Source organism: Seriola lalandi, unplaced genomic scaffold (genome assembly GCF_002814215.2).
Source record: "Seriola lalandi dorsalis isolate HSWRI2012SDOR001 ecotype SW California unplaced genomic scaffold, Sedor1 jcf7180002054581, whole genome shotgun sequence".
Classification (NCBI taxonomy): domain Eukaryota; kingdom Metazoa; phylum Chordata; class Actinopteri; order Carangiformes; family Carangidae; genus Seriola; species Seriola lalandi.
In genome coordinates this window covers 4,324,088-4,344,296 of record NW_019525134.1, presented here as the reverse complement: position 1 = coordinate 4,344,296, position 20,209 = coordinate 4,324,088, and the positions used below count along the sequence as shown (strand labels likewise).

Genomic DNA, 20,209 nt, shown 5'->3' with positions numbered 1-20,209 from the left:
ACTCATTTCTGTATGCACTGTGTTCTCTGTGGCACTGCTTTTCTGAACCTCTCTTTTGGCCTTTGCATTTTTCAGTCGATATTCTCTTTATTGCCATGTCTGCTGACCGGTACAATATTTTTATCCCAGCAGATAACAATATTTATATAAATTCTTTAACTCGCGTACACAATACACTTCTTAATAGTCAGAGAGCACAGCCAATAACCATAAATACTCTCTGTCAAACTAGATGGAGAGAAGAATGTTTCTTTTAAAAGCAGGCTTAAAGACTTTAAAGATTATAATAGAATCTGAAATTATTTGACTACACTGACAAGGCTATTGCTCCTTAAACAGTAATGGAATAAATGCAAATGAGTTTGGTGTGGTCCCTAACAATATTTTTGCCATCTGTGTTTTGTGCTAGCCTTGACAGAAGTACATACCTCAATATATTATTAGTTTTGTTCATTCATTTTTCTTATTTTTAATCAGTTTTTGACCAAAAGAGTACGAGATGAAAATGCAATGTTAATATCCCGATTATTACTTTTTTCTCCTCAAAACCATAAGACAGTCTTGAAAAACAAAACTTTCTGGTTTTATAGAGGTAAAGCAAAACAACATTTTGGAGAGAAAGAAAAGTTTTATCAAAATTGTTGTCAATATAATTATAATACACTTAAGACCCAAGAGATGCCAATGGCAGAGATGAGCCTATACATAGTGCCTCATTGAATGATAAATGAGGCATTCCCTTCTGTCAGCACAAAGATCAGTAAGGAGCCACATGTGAAAAATATTTGCGGTGCCCTGTAGTGTATTTTGCTTAAGAAAGGATTCAATCACTTAGTCTCTGAGAACATCTACTGAGGAACAACCGTTGTTTTCTATACAATGGGGAAGATGTGTTAATTGAAATAATTGATTGCAACTATAATGGAGATACACGAAATGTAAAAAATCTTGTAATTTATTCAGAGAACACATTAGTGCTTCCTTAAACCAGTTACCACTTTAAAGCGTACAGATGGTGCAAATGCTATTATTCTTTCTTTTTAAATGGAAGATAACACACCATATTTGGCACTATTTTAGTGCTACAAAAATTTTTGCAATGACCTATGACAACAAAATATTTGTATTATAACTACATTACTAAAAGCTTTACACATTCCGCACAAGCATTCAGTCAATTGAAAGTTCTTGTTTATGCAGACATTTGTATTTACATAGTGTGCATGAAGGCATGCACATATATGCACAATTTAATACTGAGTTATGGTGCATTTGACATTTGAGTACAAAAGTGAAACTTCTACTATAGCTACCTGCATACATATTTGTACTGTACAAAAACAAGTCCTTAGTTTACAACTCAGTCTCAGTCTCTCTGTATTAGAAAAGATGTAAACATGGATTTGGAAATTTTAAATTTTCTCCTACCATATGTTGCTCATCTTTTGTTGATTTAAACAAGTAGTTGAGTCTTTTTACACTGTGAAGCACAGACATGGGGCCTCATTCATCTTTTTCCTTATTCATCTTTGCTTTCATATACTCCTGGTTTTCAACCCAGTGTCATTTATTTAAGTAGTTCAGTCTGTCTAACTGTGCTCTTAGTTAATTTGATTTATGGGTTGGTGACACATGTCATGAATATATTGCATATAATTGCAGAACTCAAGAAAACTGAAAGAATGAACAGTATTGGTGAGCTTTTAAAAAAAAAAAGCAACAGAAATTATATCTGGTAACACCACAAAAGCCACCATATAAAAAGGCAACAAATATACACAGTGTCTCTCAGTGACTACAAATAAATAAGTATTGGCAAAGGCATTGATTGCTGCAGGCATGTTTCCTTTTATAAGTACAGGTAACAGGACAAGACATTGGTTTGCTTTGTGTGACCCATTCAGTCATTATCTAGATTTAACCAAACTGTTCAGGTAAATCTAAATCTAAGATATACGGTGTTTGAATCTGATCTTTCCTTGAACTCAACGTGTGTGCTAAGCTGATATCACTTTTATGTTTGGCAAATGTCAGGCACAATAATATGAACCAGGTTGGCTGTATCACCACATTACATTTGGCACATTCTTTTTCAGAAAACAACATTCAAATAGAAAATAAAAAAAACACTACACCTCAACAAAAACAACAGAAAGACAGTCAAGTGCCACTAATAAGGTATCCATGACAGTACACAAATATAACCAATTGCACTTTTAAACAGCCTAATAAAATTAATGCATACATCCCAGACAGCTCATCTTTTAGCTAAGCTCCATTATAATTGTGTGTGTTTCGACCCTTATGATGGATTCTGGCTTCCGTCCAATTTAGAAATTCTCAGTAAAATTTACAAAAGTGTATCCGCCCTAAAACTATAGATAAAGATATAGATACACAGTGGCCTTTAGGACAGAATGTGCCAAGGTGCCCTTCTTTGTGTTGGCACTGTGTTACAGTAGCTGAGGCTCTGAGTTGCTTGAAAGAGAAGGGCGTAGCAGCCTTTCCCCTCTTAATTAAACTAAAGGCATCCATCTCAAAATAGAAGGACTACAACCGAAAGGAGCAGGGGATGTAAAAGAGAGGGAAAAAAAAGTCACCTATTTATCTCATAGTGGACGTGATCCCTTCTTCCTAAGTCTCTTTATGGGGCATGGTGAGGGTTCAGTCCAAGTGCACGTAGTGACGGTCATGATGTTCCCACTGTTGGACCCCCACAGGAGCTGGGTGGCGAGCTGTGGCTCCCAGCTGCCCCACTGCTCTTGTCAGCTGGCTTCTTGTCCTTCTGTTTCAGGTGAACCTTTGCGTGTCTCTTTCGCTCGTCACTTCTGGCAAACTTGCGTCCACAGAACTCACAGGAGAAGGGTTTCTCGCCCGTGTGTGTGCGGATGTGTGTGGTCAGGTGGTCACTCCGGCTGAAGGAGCGCATGCATATTCGGCACTGGAAGGGTTTGTGACCTGTGTGGATGCGAAGGTGACGTGTGAGCTCGTCTGAGCGTGAGAAGCGCCTGTCACAGTTCTCTGCCGGACAGGCATGCGGCCGTTCATGGACAGGGGTTTTGCTGGGACGGTTGGGGTACTTCCGTGGTCGGATGGGTTTCAGGGTGAGAGTCTGTGGTGGTGGGTGGTGCTGAGGAGGGTGCTGCTGCCCGCCGATGAAACCTGGGTGAATTTGCTGCTTGTCTTTGAACGCTCTGATGGTCTCCAGGGGTGTGATGGGTGGAGGGTTGACTCGGATAGGGTCCATGGTCTGGAAGGGCTTGTGCTCCATCACACCAACTTCCCCTTGATGATGGAAAAGGTTGTAGTCAGGGATCATGGAGAAAAGGCTGCCATCCATGGAGGCTTTGGATGTGGAGTGATAGTCATTGCCAGGGTAGGCTAGAGCTGTGCTGGTGGCAGGGCTGTGGTGGAAGGAGACCTGATCCTGGTACAGGTCACTGCATGTGGAATAGGCAGGCAGTGGTGGACCATATACCTGTTCCATATCTGACGTCTGTCCGCCCATGCTGGCTGCGGAGGATGATGTCTGCGTTGTTACCGTGCCGGGTGATGGAGAAACACCCAGGATCCCTGCGCTGACGAGACTTATGATATTGTTATCAGAGCACCAGCCAGAGCCACCAATGCCACCTGACGGAGGAGTGTCAAAGGCAAACTTCCCCAGATAGGTGACAGTCTGCCCGCTGCGGTTGGACTGGAAGCTGGATCCATACTGAATCTCTGCGGTTGCTTTCTCGCTTCCCATGCCCAGATCCATGATATTATCTACATAAAGCAAATAAAAAAACAGATATCATGAACAAATCATCCACATGGTTGTTCAAACATGAATATGAAATGCAATCAGTTGAGAAGAAAAGCCTGTAAAAGTGATCATGTGGCACAAGTAATGAAAAAAAAGTCTAGAAAATTCACTTAGTCAACCTATGTGAAGTTGCAGTGACAGTCCTGGGTTTGTCCGAAATTCAGCTCTTTTGCATATTTCTGTCAATAGTGTGCCAACAAGAGATCAAAAATACAAGAAGTCCAACACAGTTCATAAAGAAATGTGAGCGCTGTCAGACCTGTAAGTTAAGTGAGTGACTGCTGCATCTGAGACAGTGGTGTCTCTCTCTCTCTCTCAGATCCCACAAGCTCTCATAAATCAAGACCTAAACACCCCCTTTGATCCAGTCATTGTGTCCCTCAGGAGTACAGCCAAACTGAATGGCAAGATCTGATTTCTTTACAGCGGGGAGGATTATAAGGCAGACGCCACATCTATCATGCTCAAGGATTCAAAACACATTTGCAGCAAAGAACATCTGCAAATAACGGGGGGAAAAATTTAAGTGTCAATCCAATCTCTGCTTTAGTTAGCTTAACAAATTTACCTGATATTTTACTTCTACAGGATCCTACATTTCTCACCAAACACACACACATGCACGCACGCACGCACGCACACACACACACACACACACACACACACACACACACACACACTTATAACTTATTCCAAAGACGCCATAAAAAGCATCAAGTGCAGATGTGTTTAACGGAGATACATTTATGTGCTGATCATGCTTTGAAGGTTAAATGTGAGACATTTGATAAGAATTCTTACATAAGTTAAAATAGACATCACTTTTCATTTGCAGGAATTCATACACAAAGGTGCTTATATATTCACTCCCACTAATTACAGCCTGCTGGAATTTGGTTAAAGGCAAATTATAATGAAACAAACAAAACCAAAATTATGTATATGGCACAATACTGTTCAACACACAAGCAATGATTCACAATGACATAATTTTGTTTATGTGTATGACATGAAGAAAAGAAGTCAGAGCTGACATGAATGCATTTTAGTCTGAATCTTTAGTCTTTTGGAGGTCATCTGAGTAGTGTGATATTTAAACAGAATGAGGGGCCTGAAATAAAGTCATCACTCTTTTCTTATACTTCAGTACTGAGGAGACCAGCACACACCTGCTCCACCTGTTAAATCACAGCATGGTACTTTTAACAAAAATATATCAGTGATAATTTCCAAAAAAAGCATATGTGCAGAAAAAATTGTATGTATATATATATATATATTCTGTTTTTAATGTGAAATTCACCTAGAGCAGATATAATTAAAACAGCAACACACAGTTGTACTCTGCAGCATCTTTTTTTTCCCCATATTCATCCCGTTTGTTTAAATATCTCCTGTCAGAGCTCACATAATATACATTTAATTGCCATGTTTATAGAAAAATGAAATATAACACATGAATGTCATAAACTTAATAGTCGCTTATATTTAATTAATCGAGACTCTATATATACGTATAGGTAAAAATAATTATAGCCTATACTGTTTATTTTATTAAGAGCTGGCGCTGAGATCATTTAAACGCACACTTCTTCGCTAAATCAGGGGGAATATTTCGGGTTTTAATTCAAACCCAGGTGTTGTTTTAATTTGTGAACAAAAAAAAAACTGAAACATAAAAACTGAACAAAGCTCAACAAGGTGAACGTGAATCTTTGTTCACTGCATCACGTGCTGATCTTCTCAGCCACATCAGGAAACTAAAGATTTAGAGTTTTTCGAGAAGCTTTGACCCATCACCTCTGAAGGTGAGTCTGGACAATTAGTGATTGATTTAATGCCAATCTACAACACTGAGCCGAACCAACAAGTCAGCTTCATGATGGCGTCTGAATTCATCAGAAATACATGTTCTGGACTAAGCAATAAATCTATCAATACCTCCGGCCTCGCTTTTTACTCAATATAAGATGGTTCACCGGCCTGGCGTCTAAGCATGTTTCATATAGGAAAAAAAAACAGCTACACACGCCTACAAAAATCCAATCTGTGACATGTTAATAGAGTTGTGAATGAAAGTCATTGTATAAAGAAGTTGAGCCGTCATTGCGATAGATGTTAGATTAATAAATTACATTAGTAGTTGAACCCCTTTAATTAGACACATTTCCTCATATTTCAGTTTAAATCACTGGCCGTTTGCGTTTTAATGATCAGTGCGTAAAACAGCCTTTTTCCACAACCAGTCACATCACAGACATTTCCTCAAATACGCCTCAGCTTTGGAGAATCAGAATCACTATAAATACAGCAGGTTTGCTTAAATACAATATCCTATGCCCATGTTTTTGTTTTTAAGTTTTGAAACGAGTAGCCTACAGTTGCCCCTTTTCGCATTGTGTTTGAAATCCTGACATTTCGGCTACGGACAAAAGAAAAAAGAAATAGGAAAAAAAAATCTCACGGCCGAACTGAAAGTTCCCTATTTCAAATGTGTAACTAATTCACAGTGGGGTGTGTTACACCTGACCCCGAAAAAGTATTCAGGACGGGAATCTGCCTTTGTGCGCAACAGCCAGAGCGCAAACAGGTGCTCCAAGCCCCAAGACAACTGTTGCCTTCCGCGCACAACGCAGTTTGAACCACTTTAATCAAAACACACACACACACACCGAAAGTAGAGTAAAATCTTACCTGTGTTCATTTGTGAATAGTGGTTAATAGATTCCGTACTGGTGAAAATATTCATAGACGTCGGGATGTCCTCTTCTGGGTAGAGACTGTCAGGGATCGTGTTTATTAAACTGCTCATGGTAAGAGGGAGCTTGTCCGCTAGTTTCCCTGTCATAGCAGTTATATTCAGTCCGACATTTATAAAGGACAACGCGCAGGTATCCAAGTAGTTGCACAAAAAAAAAACAGCGGGTGTTCTCAAAGTGGAAAACACAGGTGTAGATCAGACGTGAAAAAGACAGCAGAGAGGAGCAGGGATGGATCCTGTTGCTGTAGCTATCCAAGTATCCCGCGGAGGACGAGCAGCGCCGGTTATCTCCTCCTGTGTGATCACAGGCTATTGTTGTTATTAATCTGATCACTGTGGAAGCTGATGGGCTGCTTGTGGGGGCATTTGAAGTCTGTGAATCAATGGAGGAGGTGGTGGTGTTGGTTGCACAAGAGCGGCTCTACTTGCTCTATTGGAGCTGGATAGGGGACTCCAGTCTGCCTGTATTAAATAGGGGGATGGAACATTTGCGTGACGTAGATGACCATATATGGACAGAGCGCCCAGCACCAGGCTCTCCGCGCGTCAGTCGGTGGAAACTACTGTGGAGGCAAAAGGCTCCGACAGATAGGTAGCTACAAAGTTTACAAAAATCCACATGTCACCTCCAGCTGTGTCCTTCTTCGGGATGAGCCGGGGGTTCTCCTTTCTCTCTGTCATTGTGGAAAACATTATAGTGATTGAACAGCACGTTATCTTTATTATTGTCAGGCATTATGGTGTCTTTAATAGACTAACAGGTACATTGCAAGCTCTTTATGCGGCTGTGTGTATGTGTGTGTGTGTGTGTGTGTGTGTGTGTGTGTGAGAGAGAGAGGGCGAGTGAGGAGAGTGTGTTGTGGCTACAGGGGGTGTTACTCATAAAACAGACTACTTTATTTCATAAGTTAGGCCCACATACTGTTTGTTAATAGTCCACCATTACTGACTAGGTATTGGAATATATTTATTTTTTGGCTTTACACTCAAGCTTCTTTTTTCCAAAGAAGCTCAGATAGAAAAATGAATTTGCAGCCCAAGTGCTTTGATTTTGTTCTTGGCTCTTGGTGAACACACACACACACACACACACACACACACACACACACACACACACACACACACACACACACACACACATGGACAGACACACACGCGCGCGCGCGCACACACACACCTTATGTCCTGTATATTGCAGAACACCGGTTCAAACCCCCCTTTTCATGCAGCAATACGGTCTTACAAAGACACTAATTGACGGACTTAATCGCTTGTAAATATTGCAAGGGCTTAGTAAATCCAGAGGCTTGCTTTGACTTGGAACTCAACTTGATCGCTTAAGTGGAAACTCCAAATAAGGCAGTGTCCGGCCCCGCCCCTTCATGTCTCTATTTGGACATGTGAGTTCCGGGTGAAGTGGTAGTGGAAAAGTGATCGGAAGCCACAGACGTTTAAAGAGATGACAGTGGACAAAGCGTCATGGCTCTCTTTTCACTAATTTACCAACTTGTGAAAAAATACCTCTGGTTGCCTTAAAACGATTTGAAAAATAAAACGCCTTGTTATTTGTTTTATTACACAGAAATCCAAGAAAGACTGAAAGCCTCTGGGGTCACTTACTGATCTCACATGAAGCCTTTCACTATCACATCATATTTATTAGCTTTTGCACTCCCACTGAACTCCTTTTTCTTAGTTTTGGTAAGAACATTTTCTATTTTCTGCCGAAGCTGTGGCAATATAAAACACAGGCTTTTGCAAAATCCACAGAAAATACTGAATGAAATGTCAGTGCCTGAATATTCAGACCTGAGAAATTAATAGTACCTCAATGAACCAGAAGTGTAAACAGAGTGTGTGGGAGAATTAGTCTGAATCATGCTCGGTGTTTAGGGGGCTTAGACAAACAGAGCAGCCAGTGATCTTGTGTGTCTCATTACCACAGGCAAGTCCTCTGTGTGTATGTCTGTGTGTGTTTTAAGAGTAGCAGTCATACCAGCGGGCAGAGCAGAGTCCTCTCAGGGTGCCTTTCTCCCAGTCTTGTCTCTTGAATCAGAGAAATAGACAACAATGTTCCTGATGGACTTGATTCAAAGTTGAACAACATCTCTTTTGTCTGACCAAAGATAGATTTTTTATGTTGAATTCATCCTCTGCCTCATACTGACTCACTCCTTTAGCCTGTTCTCTGCATCATTTTTTGCACATTAGTGTAGGTCAAAAGGCAACACAAGTTAAAATTGTCATGTCTTGTGTTTGTATTGTCAGAGTTGAGGCTAAAAGTTGCACGGTGTCTATCTGCATGCTGTATGTACAGCTAATACTGGGCCTTATCCAAACACTGATTCAGTGATTTTATATGTATGTGAATATTTTTGTCCCTGTGTATACAGTAGCTTGTTACACAGTGACTTTCAAATCTGTCTAAAATTCAGTTTAATGTATGTGTTTTATAAGAGGCTCTTAATGTTGTGCTACATATATGTATTTACAACATAAATTCATGTAAAGAGACAAAACATAATTTAGAAGGGACACAACTGTTATGGTCAGAGTATTAAAAGTTCTGTCACGCAAACTGCTTCAGAAACAAATTAATATTCCACTGTTAAATGGTGAAATATCCTCTGAAACCAGTCTGCTTATGGCACATACCTTATTTTTCTGCATTGATTGTGTGTGCTAAATCCAAACTAGATAACAGGAACGCCTGACAGTACGATATAATGCAAAACAATGCCATGACCTATGCCCTCGTAAATTACAGTTTAAACATAATGAATATTAGAAGCTTAAAAAAAGAAGGTATTTATTTCAGGATTATTGCATCAAATTGTATTATATTGTCTGTTGTTCCTGTTATTTTGTCCACACTATGAAGTTGGACAGGTTGATCAATGCAGTGGGAGATCCGTGGAAAATGCTGCCTCAACTGTCGTGATTATGGCTCCAAACCAATGAGAGGATCCCCTCAGGACAGGCTGAGGACTGACTGTACTATAGTGTCTCTGCTCGGGGGAAGCGTTTGTGTGGCTCTGTGGTTGGAAAGTTGGCCAGCCCATCTGGAACACCTACCTGTTGCAGGCTTATTTCCTCGACTGTGAACTGGGTCACATGGGGCAGGCCTGCAGTGTTTGTTGATGGCTTGCGGCGATAGAGCTCTTTGACTGCAGTGTCCCGGCTCCTTTGCATATGGGGATTCCATGGAAGCATCAGCTCATTTTAAAGCACCGTGGAAAACTGCCCAGGCACTGTGGATGTATAGTCAAATTAGTTTTGTTTTTTCCAAGCTTCATGGGGAAGGCTAAAATTGTTGTTGTTCCTTGCTGTTAGTTAAAGAGCTATAAAGATAACGTGTTCCTAATTATACCAACAGTAACTTTACATCCATTATTTTACATCACTTTTTCTGTTGTTATTATGATTGTGTAGCTTCCAGTGCTTACAGCAAGACATTAGAAATATATTCTAATACTGGAATCCAATCTGCTGTTACCACTGCCCGAGTACTGCTGTCAGATGAAGACTTCATATTTCCAATCTATTGCTTTTTTAAAGACTAAAAGCCTTTTAGTGACGAGGAGCAGCATCAAATTTCAACTTTACTCAGTGGACAATATGTGGTTGAAATGAAGTAAAAGTAAGGGGAAGGCTGTGACAACATGCCTGACTATAAAATAAAAATCTGTTCACACATTGTGCGTTTTGTGAGGAGCAGATAATAAAAAAATGTGCAGAAGCTTTTTGATTCATTTTCATCATCATATCATTTGTAAAGGTATGTTTATAGAGTTTCCTATTTCCTATTCCTAGTTCCAGTTGAACATCATTGAGCTATTATCAGTCTGCTATCCATCTGTGTATATATACAGAGTTTTAGTTTTCACAGTTAATAGGAGCGATAAAAACATTGAAAACACAAGGCCAGTGCAGACACCTCAGCAGAAATCTTTAGAGGTCAAAAGGTGCATTTTAAAATTCTGCATTCCTTGTTGGTGAGTGTAGACGAGTATTCAGTACAGCCAAAAACCTGGGTATTCATGTGAATTTTCTTCACAGGCAGGACTCAAATCTCCAGTTGGAGTGAACTACACTGAATCTTTGCAGTCAGTCTTGCAGAACAATACCAGTCTGTTGAGGTCAAACGCCCAGTAAATAAAAATGTGCAAAGTGGTCAGCGGACCATACTGTTGACATGCATTGAACAGATGTCACACTCAAATCCATTTCGCCACTGCTCACAGCGAGTGATGCACTGCAGAAATTCTCCAGTGAAATGAATCTCCTGCACTTCTTAAGCTAAAGAGAGAAAAGAAGAATGGAGACTCAAGTCATCATGCATATTAGATCACTTAGTGCCGGTTAGGCAACTGAATTGATTATACAAATTCCTTTTAATTAATGTAAGTTTGAATAAATTAAGAAAATATTAAATGCCTTTCCCATATCATCAGGGGATGTGAGAAGTTATTTTTTTCACAGAAGGCAATATACTGTGCACCGTTGAACTACAGCTGTCAGTTGTTCTTAATCATAATATTTCAACTCTCCTGATATTTGGAGTAAAAATAAACACATTCAAGGAGGCTGAGTGGCAAAACCCAGCTGTTTTGGCAGGATATCTCCAAGATATAAAGGAGAAAAAAATGCACAGTGTATTTGGAAGTACAAATCTTGGCTTTTAATGGTGTACTGATGGATTCAAGTAGGTGGTTTTTGGAAGAATGCTCTCCCACTTGGCATGCTTCACAATGAGTGTGGAATTATACTCCACTTGCCAATTGTTAAAAACTGTGATTTCATAAGTCAAATAAGATGGGTAAATCAAGGTCAAGAGCGATATTCCAAGTGAGGGATACTTAACATTTGTTCAAAAGCAATGGACTCTCTTACTAACTCTGAGCATATGTGCATTGTTTTGGTTGTTTGTTTGTGGACCTGGCTGCTTTGACTGCTAAGTCGGGGAGGCAAACAAAGCAGATGCAGGGCAATTTGATCAATGATCTCCCAGAGTTCACGGAGGGGGCACATAGGGGTTTACCAAGGCTGGCTTAACCACCAAAGGAACAAAAACCTCCATTACCTACTCCTGCCTAGCCCACTGATGAGACACCAAATTAGGGTCAATGAAACCACCAACTAAAGATTGATCATCGGAACATCAAAGTCCCTGATGTAAATCCAGCCTTTTTCAGACATCTGGGGTATTGATACAAACCCCTCCCAGAGGAGAGTTGCTGGTTAGAAACCAATATTCCTCATGGGGGGTACTCTGACCCACCCTCTACAAAGACCCGTGAAGTCTGAAAAGTATCTCCTCGTGAAAGGGTTGAAAAGTTTAAGTTTTCACACCATCCTCTACAGACCTACCAGGTGGGCCACTTATGCAACTGTCCAAAGTTCAAAATGGGTTCAGTGTTCCAAAGTTTCATTCAAGGACACTTCAGCATTTAGATAGAGCCGTTTTTACTTCAGAAAAATCAATAAAGGACCCGAAAGTAGCTCATTGTTTCCAGATGAGGTGACAGTGGTCAATGGAAATATGATAAACAATTACACAAACAGTAAGTTCCCTGCAGCCCCTCCCCCTGTCCTGTCACTCTGTAGAGTATTTTGGTTCAAGTTCCACTGCAGCATCCGGCTGTGTTGCGGTCTCGGTTTCACCTCCCACTTCCTTTTTTTGGCCCTGACGTGTTTCCGCCCCTGAATTAGAATCAACTCTTTCCACACTGAATTGTGATATCAGGCCGTCTTCCTTCTCTTGTCGACAGTGTTCGGAAACTAATAAGAAATCCCCAGTGTGGTCAAAAATCTCCCAAATCCTTCGCTCCAGACCACAAGACAGAGATACAGGGCAACATCAAAACCTAGCAGCTGGTGCTACAGAGGAACAGAGGAAGTCTCTTTCTAACTCAGTGATAAGATAAATGCAAAGAGGGCTGACCTGTTGCAAGCTTTGAAGAAATGATGCTGTTCAATTCAGGAAAAGTAGGGAAACATTATTTTATATAATTGTACGAACAGATTCTTCCTCCCCATTTTCTTTCAGGTGTCTGACCATCCTTCAGTCTTTGTAGTTTTGGGTGAGAAACTGCAAAGTGGCCACTGGCTCTCCCAAATCAAACCTTGTGATGAAGTCCTGAAGATCCCATTTACCTGTGGGAGCAGGATGACACATAGACAGATATTTATTAGTATTTACACATATTTACACATATTTACTTAAAATCCAGGTTTCTTTTCAGTCTGACACAAGATTGTATAACTTAAAACAGTTAAACCTCACAAGTTTATTAGACAACATGTTTTTATTCTAACAATATCTTACATAAACTTAGTACAGTCTAAGTTCAGGCTCTGGTGCATTGCTAGAGCATTTCTCATGACCGCTCGGTCCATGTTTAAGGGATCTGAGGCCTAACTGAGCAGCACATGGCTCTGGGATGTGAGTCACTGAGAACAGCACTGCTGAAAATAAAACATGTTGCTGTAATGATGGAGGTGGGAACACAAGGACGTATTGGCAAGAAGATATGATTCAATCGCCTGGACGTTTTTTTTTTTTTCTTCCCTCCCCTTTTAAACAAACACCAGACGGCCATCCGGCTGGTATGACAATATCACTTCTTAGATTTTGACAACCGCTGATTCCCTGCAGCTTCCCCTCCCTTTACAAAAAAACAAAAAAAAAAACAAAAACAAATTCACAATTATCATTCCAAGGCAACAAAATCCTGCAGGCTTTAAACTTGCGTCCTCACATGTTTGGGTGTACATAAGACAATGCCTTGCTCCGTAATCCAGGGAATCACTGATATTCTGGTATTTCCGTATGTGGAGTAATTACATTAACAGCTGCTCAAGAAGATTTTTGCGTAGGAAAGCTAATCTTTTGAAAAGAAAGCCAACTACTGAAATGGTCCAAATCTGTAGAGAGAACGGTCTCACAGTCAGGGGTCGAATCTGACTATGCCTGGATAGAAACATTACTGCTTTAGACCTCTTGCTGCAGCTGCTTTACAGGCCTTCGCTGTCTCTGTTTTCACCATCAGGGAGCCACATTTTCTATCCTCCGGCATCTTGGAGGAGATCTGGGAGAAGAAATACGCTTTACCGGTGCCACGCACATCAAGTGCACTCACCTACCATCAATGCAGAAACAAATCAGAAGGCTTCATTTACATTTCAGACAAAATTTCTTATTCAAGGCTGCGATATTTCAGGCTTTTTAAAGAACACATTATTGTATTTAACTCCTATCAATTCTTAAAGTAGAGTATTTATTTGTATTCCAATTTGCAAATTGGAAAGATTTAAACATAAAAAGGATAGTACTACGAAATTATTACTCAACTATTTTGGGGCTCATACACTGTTCCTGATCCTCCCCACATGTTTAGCTTATGAGAGTAACACCTCAGTGTGTCTGGGTTAGCCAAGAGGTCACGTCAGGTGGAGCTCAGCTGGGGAAGATGGTGAATAATAACTGGGAGATGAGTAGATGAGTGCCTGAACCTCGTCAGGTCCTTTCTGTGAATGAGGATTGCCAGCAGACAGGGCTCCAATAATCAAGTGAGGGCAATGGAGTCAAGTGACCTGTCTGTATGATAGGTCATGGCCTGGTGGCCCCTCTGGCCTGTGGTTTAGTGGAAGATAATGTACCGCCTCTGCAGATCCCAGAATCCCCTGCCTGTCCAAAACAAGGTCCCTCACCCCTCAGAGGTAGCACTTTAAAGGAAGCAGAGGGGTGAGGCAGCTGGGGGACAACAAACTTTACACTGAATATTGGGTTATAGTTCACGAGTCATGTGGCAAATTTGACTCTCACGACAGGTATGAGAAAACTGCTCAGACTTTCTCTTTCGCTTTTAATAGGGAGAACCTAGCCCACAATAGTGTTAGGCAACATTTCTTCTAATGGAAAATGTCACACTGAAGATCATTTTATTGTAGAATAACGATCAAAGGAACAGTCAAAACCAGGCGCTGCTTGTAAGGCTTTACACACATAATCCTGTCTAAAGCTGTGCAATCATTGGGCGCAATCCAAAATGAGGCAAATTCACAATATCTGGTGCTATCACGCTGGCTGGTTCTCTGCACAAGCCTAGACTTACAAGTGACCTTAAAATAGGCTGGTGTCTGTTTGTAGTGCAGAGACGTGTTTCCGTCTCTCCCATCTGCCTGCTCATGGAAAGGACAGATAGTGTGGGACCTGAGGGCGATGTTAAAGTCTTCCTGCCTCCACTTTTGTTTCCACCTTGCTTCTCTGTCTGGGTATGGCAGGAAGATCAGGACTGCTCTGAGGTGACACAGAACTGCTACATTTAGTGGTGTGGGCGGTGTCCCTGTTAAACCTCTTATAGTGTCTCAGAAATGCTCAAAAGCAAGTGATCCTGTTCATTGCAGTCGAGTAACAGGAGCCATATCAGGGGAAGAGCTTCACTGAGCGTCTTTACATAAGATTCATAGTAATACTAATGCAATCCTAATTTCATGGGGAACAGGATTCTTTGCGGTCGTCAGAGGTCAGGGGTTAACCACAGAACAGCGCCTAAGAGATGCTTCAGCAAGGCAGATGCCTGCTGTGGAGGGACCTGGGTTGAGAAACAGTGTTTGGCTGCTGATCCCAGCTGACAGCTTGCTGTCAATATATAGCAGCCTACATCTTTACCAAATGCTGTCACCTTGCTGGAGACTCCATCTTCAATCCCAAAGATAGTAAGGATAAGTCAAACGTTGAATTATATTCGGTGAAGATTTGTCCTGTCAGATTGCAAGAAAAATGTCTTTCACTTCCCTTGGAATACCTGTTCTGGTCAATTACAAGGTCCCACTGATTAAGGGCTGCAACTAACAACAATTAAAACTATTGATTAATTTGCCGACTATATATTTACCTGTCTATAAAATGTCAAATAAATAGTAAAAAATGTTAAACCCAGTTTCCCAGAGTTGAAGATGACGTCTTTAGATGTCTGAAATTCAGTTTACGCTTATATGAAAGAGAAAAACCACAACTCCTCACACCAGAGAAGCTGTAACCAGAGGACTGGCATTTTGTTTGAGAAAAAACCTGAACAATTAATCAGCTGTGAGAATTGTTGTTGATTAGATTGAATTAACAATCAATGATTTAGTGTAAAAAAAAAATGAAGTGTAAAAAAATTAATGTGAAAGTGCCCATCATAATAAAATAGGTAACATAATCAAATTCCTTGTTTCATCTCAGATTGTTTGTTTACAATCATGTAAATGATTAATTAGTTATTTTCCTGTTGATCAACTAATTGACTGATTGACTTATAGTTTCAGCTCTACTTTGATGATTTAATCACAGCAGTGATTTCTAACAATACTAGGACCCTGAGTGAGTGAAGTTGAAGAAGAAATCCCCAAAACTTTTATCCTAAACCCGACAACTGTCTGTTGAAAAAAAACAAAAAAAATAGCTAAAATTAAAAAACGTCAAAGTGTTCCTTTAAGGCAACCGACTCCTGGCTGAAACTCAGGCCTGCTGTAGCAACCAAATCCTGGCTCTCTTGACTCCACGCAGCTCTGATTAATGGTAGAGGCTGTGGGTGGGTGGTAGACATGGATCTGCCCATTACCACACTGCAACATTGCAAATGGCTTCAATTACTGTGGAGTGTGCTGAGCTGGCAGTAGGGGTTCTAGGAGGCAAGATGAGCAACGTGCACCATCCAGCAGCTAACTCCACTGTGATCCATTCACTCACACAACGTGATCGTCACATACATCCTCTCCCTGGTAATTTATCAGGAAAAAAATAAAGGAAAAAATGAGCAAGAATGATGATTTTGATCAATTTTTAATTTTCAGGTTCTTCTTGTTTTTATCACATTTTTTATGTCTGATCAGTCTACAATATCTATTGGAGTGCTGGCTTTGTGAACAGTGTATGTGCAAACTACCAGGAAGGCTGAAACAACACTAGATGGCCTCTCTCAAGGCCTCAGCATATCCTTCCTCAGCACTGTAACACTGTTTCCCTTGACAAACTGACTCGGCGGCACTAAACAGTAGCAGGACATATTGAGGGCTTGCCAAGTGGCTGACAAGTATCACGAGGGCCTGTGTGCCCAAGCTTGCCCCTTACCCTGGCACAGGGACAGCCTCCATTCAGGGACAGCCTTCCTGAGCCAGAGCAATGGGGATTCCCTATGATCACGCCCCTGTGCCCGGTGCCAAGAGCGCAGCCCCCTGTAGATCCTTGTGTAACAAACCAGCTGTCTTCATCAGTTCGCTGACCCACATTCATAACCTTAACACAGGAGGCACACCAGACTCCCACGGTTCCTCACAACAGACCTGCTCCACCTCTCATTGTTCACCCCCTTTATTACTTAAGTGATGGTCAGAGATGAAAAGAAAAAAGGACGACAAATTTGCGATAAAATTGAGTCAATGACTGCGCTACTGGAAGTGGAAAACGATCATTAGGAGTCTCCCACCCACGACTAAATGCTCTCCCTTCGCAAATCACATCAATTAATGTCATGGGCTATGAAAAATGCTCTCTGTGTCATACCACATGGAGGGAGGACAGACGCTAATAAGTGAACATACTTAACGGAGGAGGTGGGGAGACATGGGATTCCCTCTGTTCCTCTTGCCTGTGCGGGAATACCGTGTTCATGGCCAAGTGGAGGCCAATAATAATACAGCAGGTACACCACTGAATCCAGCCAAAACCAATAATGACTGTAAAATCAAATATTTTTCTATTCATAAACCATGACTAGGCTTTCATTCTTAATATGTCACACCGTGTCTATTTCCATTAGCCTCTTCACAAGGGCAGTTATCCTCTCCAGAATTGACCCATCAAATGAAACATCTGATTATCCAAGAGTGGATTTTCTTAATTTCATTTCCCTTGAATGGAGAGAACAGTTTGCAGGAGAGAGGAAGTGCTACAGCACGAGTTAAAGTCATCCAGTAGATTAAGGATGGGTGGATCCACTCAGCTCAATCGCTTCATAATGTGGGGGAAACTACTGTATTTGAGCTGGTAGCAGAAAATTAGTATGCGCCAGTTTATTTTGCACAAAAAGTATATTAAATTATTCTAAATAGCAGGTTATTATTCATGCTATTATTTCTTCAGCTTAACCATTTCTGACACAGTCAATACTCTAACAATGTGATAACAGTTCATCTCAACCTCCCCAAATGTGAGTTCGGATACAAAAAAATACTCCAAAGTACATCTCTTTTGACATTTCTTTTTCCAGAGGTTTCAACATCAAACACTGCTCAGCCTAATGTGCCTGGATTGTTTGCTGACACAGCTGTCAAAACTTCAAACAGTAGAGACTGGCAGCTCCACTCATTCACGGCCGCAGCGCTTGAAGTCTCAAAACGCCCTGATCTCCCCTCAAATCACCGGTCGTGGCCCAAGTAGAACAGACAGACAGGCACGCCCCCTGTGAGGCACTGTACTCTACATCCAGGTGCAGGTGCCCACCTTCAAGAGACTTCTCTTCAGGGGGAGGAAAAGTCAGAAAACCTGAAGTGTAAACAAAACAATAACTCTGCTTTTCTGCAAGACAAACAAGGTCGTCCTTTGAGAGACAAACTAAGAAAATGATCTGGTAATAATAACAGCAGTATTCAGGGTTAAAACTGAACTGACCGTGCATGTCTATTGTCATTGTTGATAAGAATTTCAGGTTTGGCAGAGGTTAACAAGACGTGGTCAAGCAGACTTGTGCAGGTATGCGTGGGAGCCAACAATACTTGACCCTGCAGGCATTAACACTGCAGCAAACTTACTCACTGACCTCATTAACATTTCCTTTGTCAAGGTCAAGCACTTTGAGACGATGATGTTCCTAAAGCAACTCCAAATGCTTCGATTAAATGCTCATAATTGATTGTGAATTGGGTGTAAATTACATTTGTCTGAGCGAAAACACAGCTACAGTCCAAAACATGGACTTAAAAATGGTTAGACGGTGTCTGGCCGCAGAGCCAATAAAGGTAGCTTCAAGAGTGTCGCTGATATATTTGCTGAAACCTAATATGGTAAACCTCACCCTAAATAAGCCCACTCAAACAAATGAGGCAATAAGTTAATCAGTCTAATATTGTCAAAATGACACAACTTCCTACTGTATGCCAGGAAGTTGATAATCATCTAGCTAATGTTTATAAAAAACACCTGCAGCAGCCTAGAAAGGTTCTTAAAACACAAAACCTATAACAACAAAAACCTATACTGTAATTATTTTGAGAGGAAATGTTTGGGCCTCAAGTTTCAATGCCTCTGTGTAATCTTTCTATTGCTGATTCAACAACTAGCTGTTGGCAGTAGTGCTGATCAGTGTTGGTATATGATAGATGATACTGCAGCAGCCAAAAGTGGTCTGAACCCAAGGTACGGGTGAGTTGAGTCATTACCACGGGACGACTTTTCCTGCCCGGTGAGCGACACTGGTGCGTCTGGAAGCTGCTCAAACAACATGAACTGGTAGCGATGAAAGCCAGACTTCTGTGGCGGGGTTGGTGGATGATAGTCTGCATGGACATACAAAGAATCAGAATCAGGAGAGCTGAGGCTGGTGGATGATATTACATAGAATTACATGTGATTATCAGAATGATGCAAGTAAAATCCGACAAAATCTTTGATACGCCAGCTGTTTCCATTGTATCAGGTTTCATAACAGTTATGACTCATGCATCCGGGTTATGTTTTTTAGATTACAATAAACCAGTGGTAGCTGTGGATCTATAAAACTGAATTTCCTAGTGTTCCTCAGTCACTTTGGGTTTCGGGTAATAAACAGGCAACTGTTTTTCTTTGAATAAATCTTTTTTAATCAACACCAAAACCAGAAGACAGCAAGCAAACCTAGCTTCCCTGTTTCAGTGTTCACATCTGACTCTCAGCTCTACTGTTGCACGTGTTTCACCTGTTACACGCACAAATGTCTGCTGCAAAACAAAGGCAGGTAGGAAGTAAAATTACCCAGAAAGAAGCAGTCATGATAAAAATAGTGAAGTTAAATTGCTGTAAGTGATAGTGAAACAAAGACTATTGAATTAATAATAATGAAAAGTAATTCAGCAACAGTGCAAAATAATATTGTAGAACAATTCCAAACAAAAAATATTTGATTTACCTCAGTACATTTTACAGCTTACACAACATAAATGAGCAAACTTGTGTAATTAAAGTAAAGCACGGTGTAATGAGTACAGTAACTAAGGCTACAAAATGAATGGTATACTGAAAACCATACTTACCAGTGAGGGTGGTTCCTTGTATTTGTCCTTTCTTGAGTGCATCTCCCTGTTGATTCAGACACAAAGTCAGTCAGGACAGGACAGTCAGGACAGTTCACTTCTATGACAAACAAGTTGTTTAAAAATGACCATAAACCAATAATTTGACAAGAAAGACAGCACAGTGGGCCGTTACATTGCTTCCTACAATACAGCCCTTAGTTATGTGCTCTCACAGCCAAATATTCTGCGCTTGCTTAGCTCAGTGGTCAGTCCTTGAATTAGCACCCACTGTACCAACTAGAGAGAGGATGGAGAGGCCATTTCATTCCCACGCCAATTCTATTTGGAGCTAATTTTGTTATAGTCTAACCTGCTTCATTTTG

General features: G+C 40.8%; 2 protein-coding genes across 2 annotated transcripts in view; both read right to left on the bottom strand.

The window, feature by feature from the left end:
- Positions 1-939: 939 nt before the first annotated feature.
- On the bottom strand, positions 940-7,017 carry egr3 (early growth response 3). Its single transcript, XM_023418142.2, has 2 exons — positions 6,503-7,017; positions 940-3,768 (listed from the first exon to the last, which is right to left on the bottom strand). Exons 1-2 carry the CDS (start codon positions 6,654-6,656, stop codon positions 2,690-2,692), a joined length of 1,233 nt encoding a protein of 410 aa, XP_023273910.1. The 5' UTR covers positions 6,657-7,017; the 3' UTR covers positions 940-2,689.
- A 4,210-nt stretch (positions 7,018-11,227) lies between these two features.
- pebp4 (phosphatidylethanolamine binding protein 4) overlaps positions 11,228-20,209 on the bottom strand; it is a 50,654-nt gene continuing 41,672 nt past the window's right edge. Inside the window, exons 5-7 of the mRNA XM_023418180.2 lie at positions 19,845-19,890; positions 18,996-19,112; positions 11,228-12,725 (exon numbers count right to left, since the gene is read on the bottom strand). Of these exons, the coding sequence (XP_023273948.1) occupies positions 12,634-12,725; positions 18,996-19,112; positions 19,845-19,890 (255 nt within the window). The 3' untranslated portion in view covers positions 11,228-12,633. The remainder of the gene's footprint in view (positions 12,726-18,995; positions 19,113-19,844; positions 19,891-20,209) is intronic.

Excerpts from the sequence above, each read along its gene's own strand:
- egr3 (XM_023418142.2), bottom strand. The coding sequence starts at position 6,656 with ATGACAGGGAAACTAGCGGACAAGCTCCCTCTTACCATGAGCAGTTTA. Across the intron at positions 3,769-6,502 it reads CTATTCACAAATGAACACAG|ATAATATCATGGATCTGGGC; the intron begins GTAAGATTTTAC and ends TGCTTTATGTAG.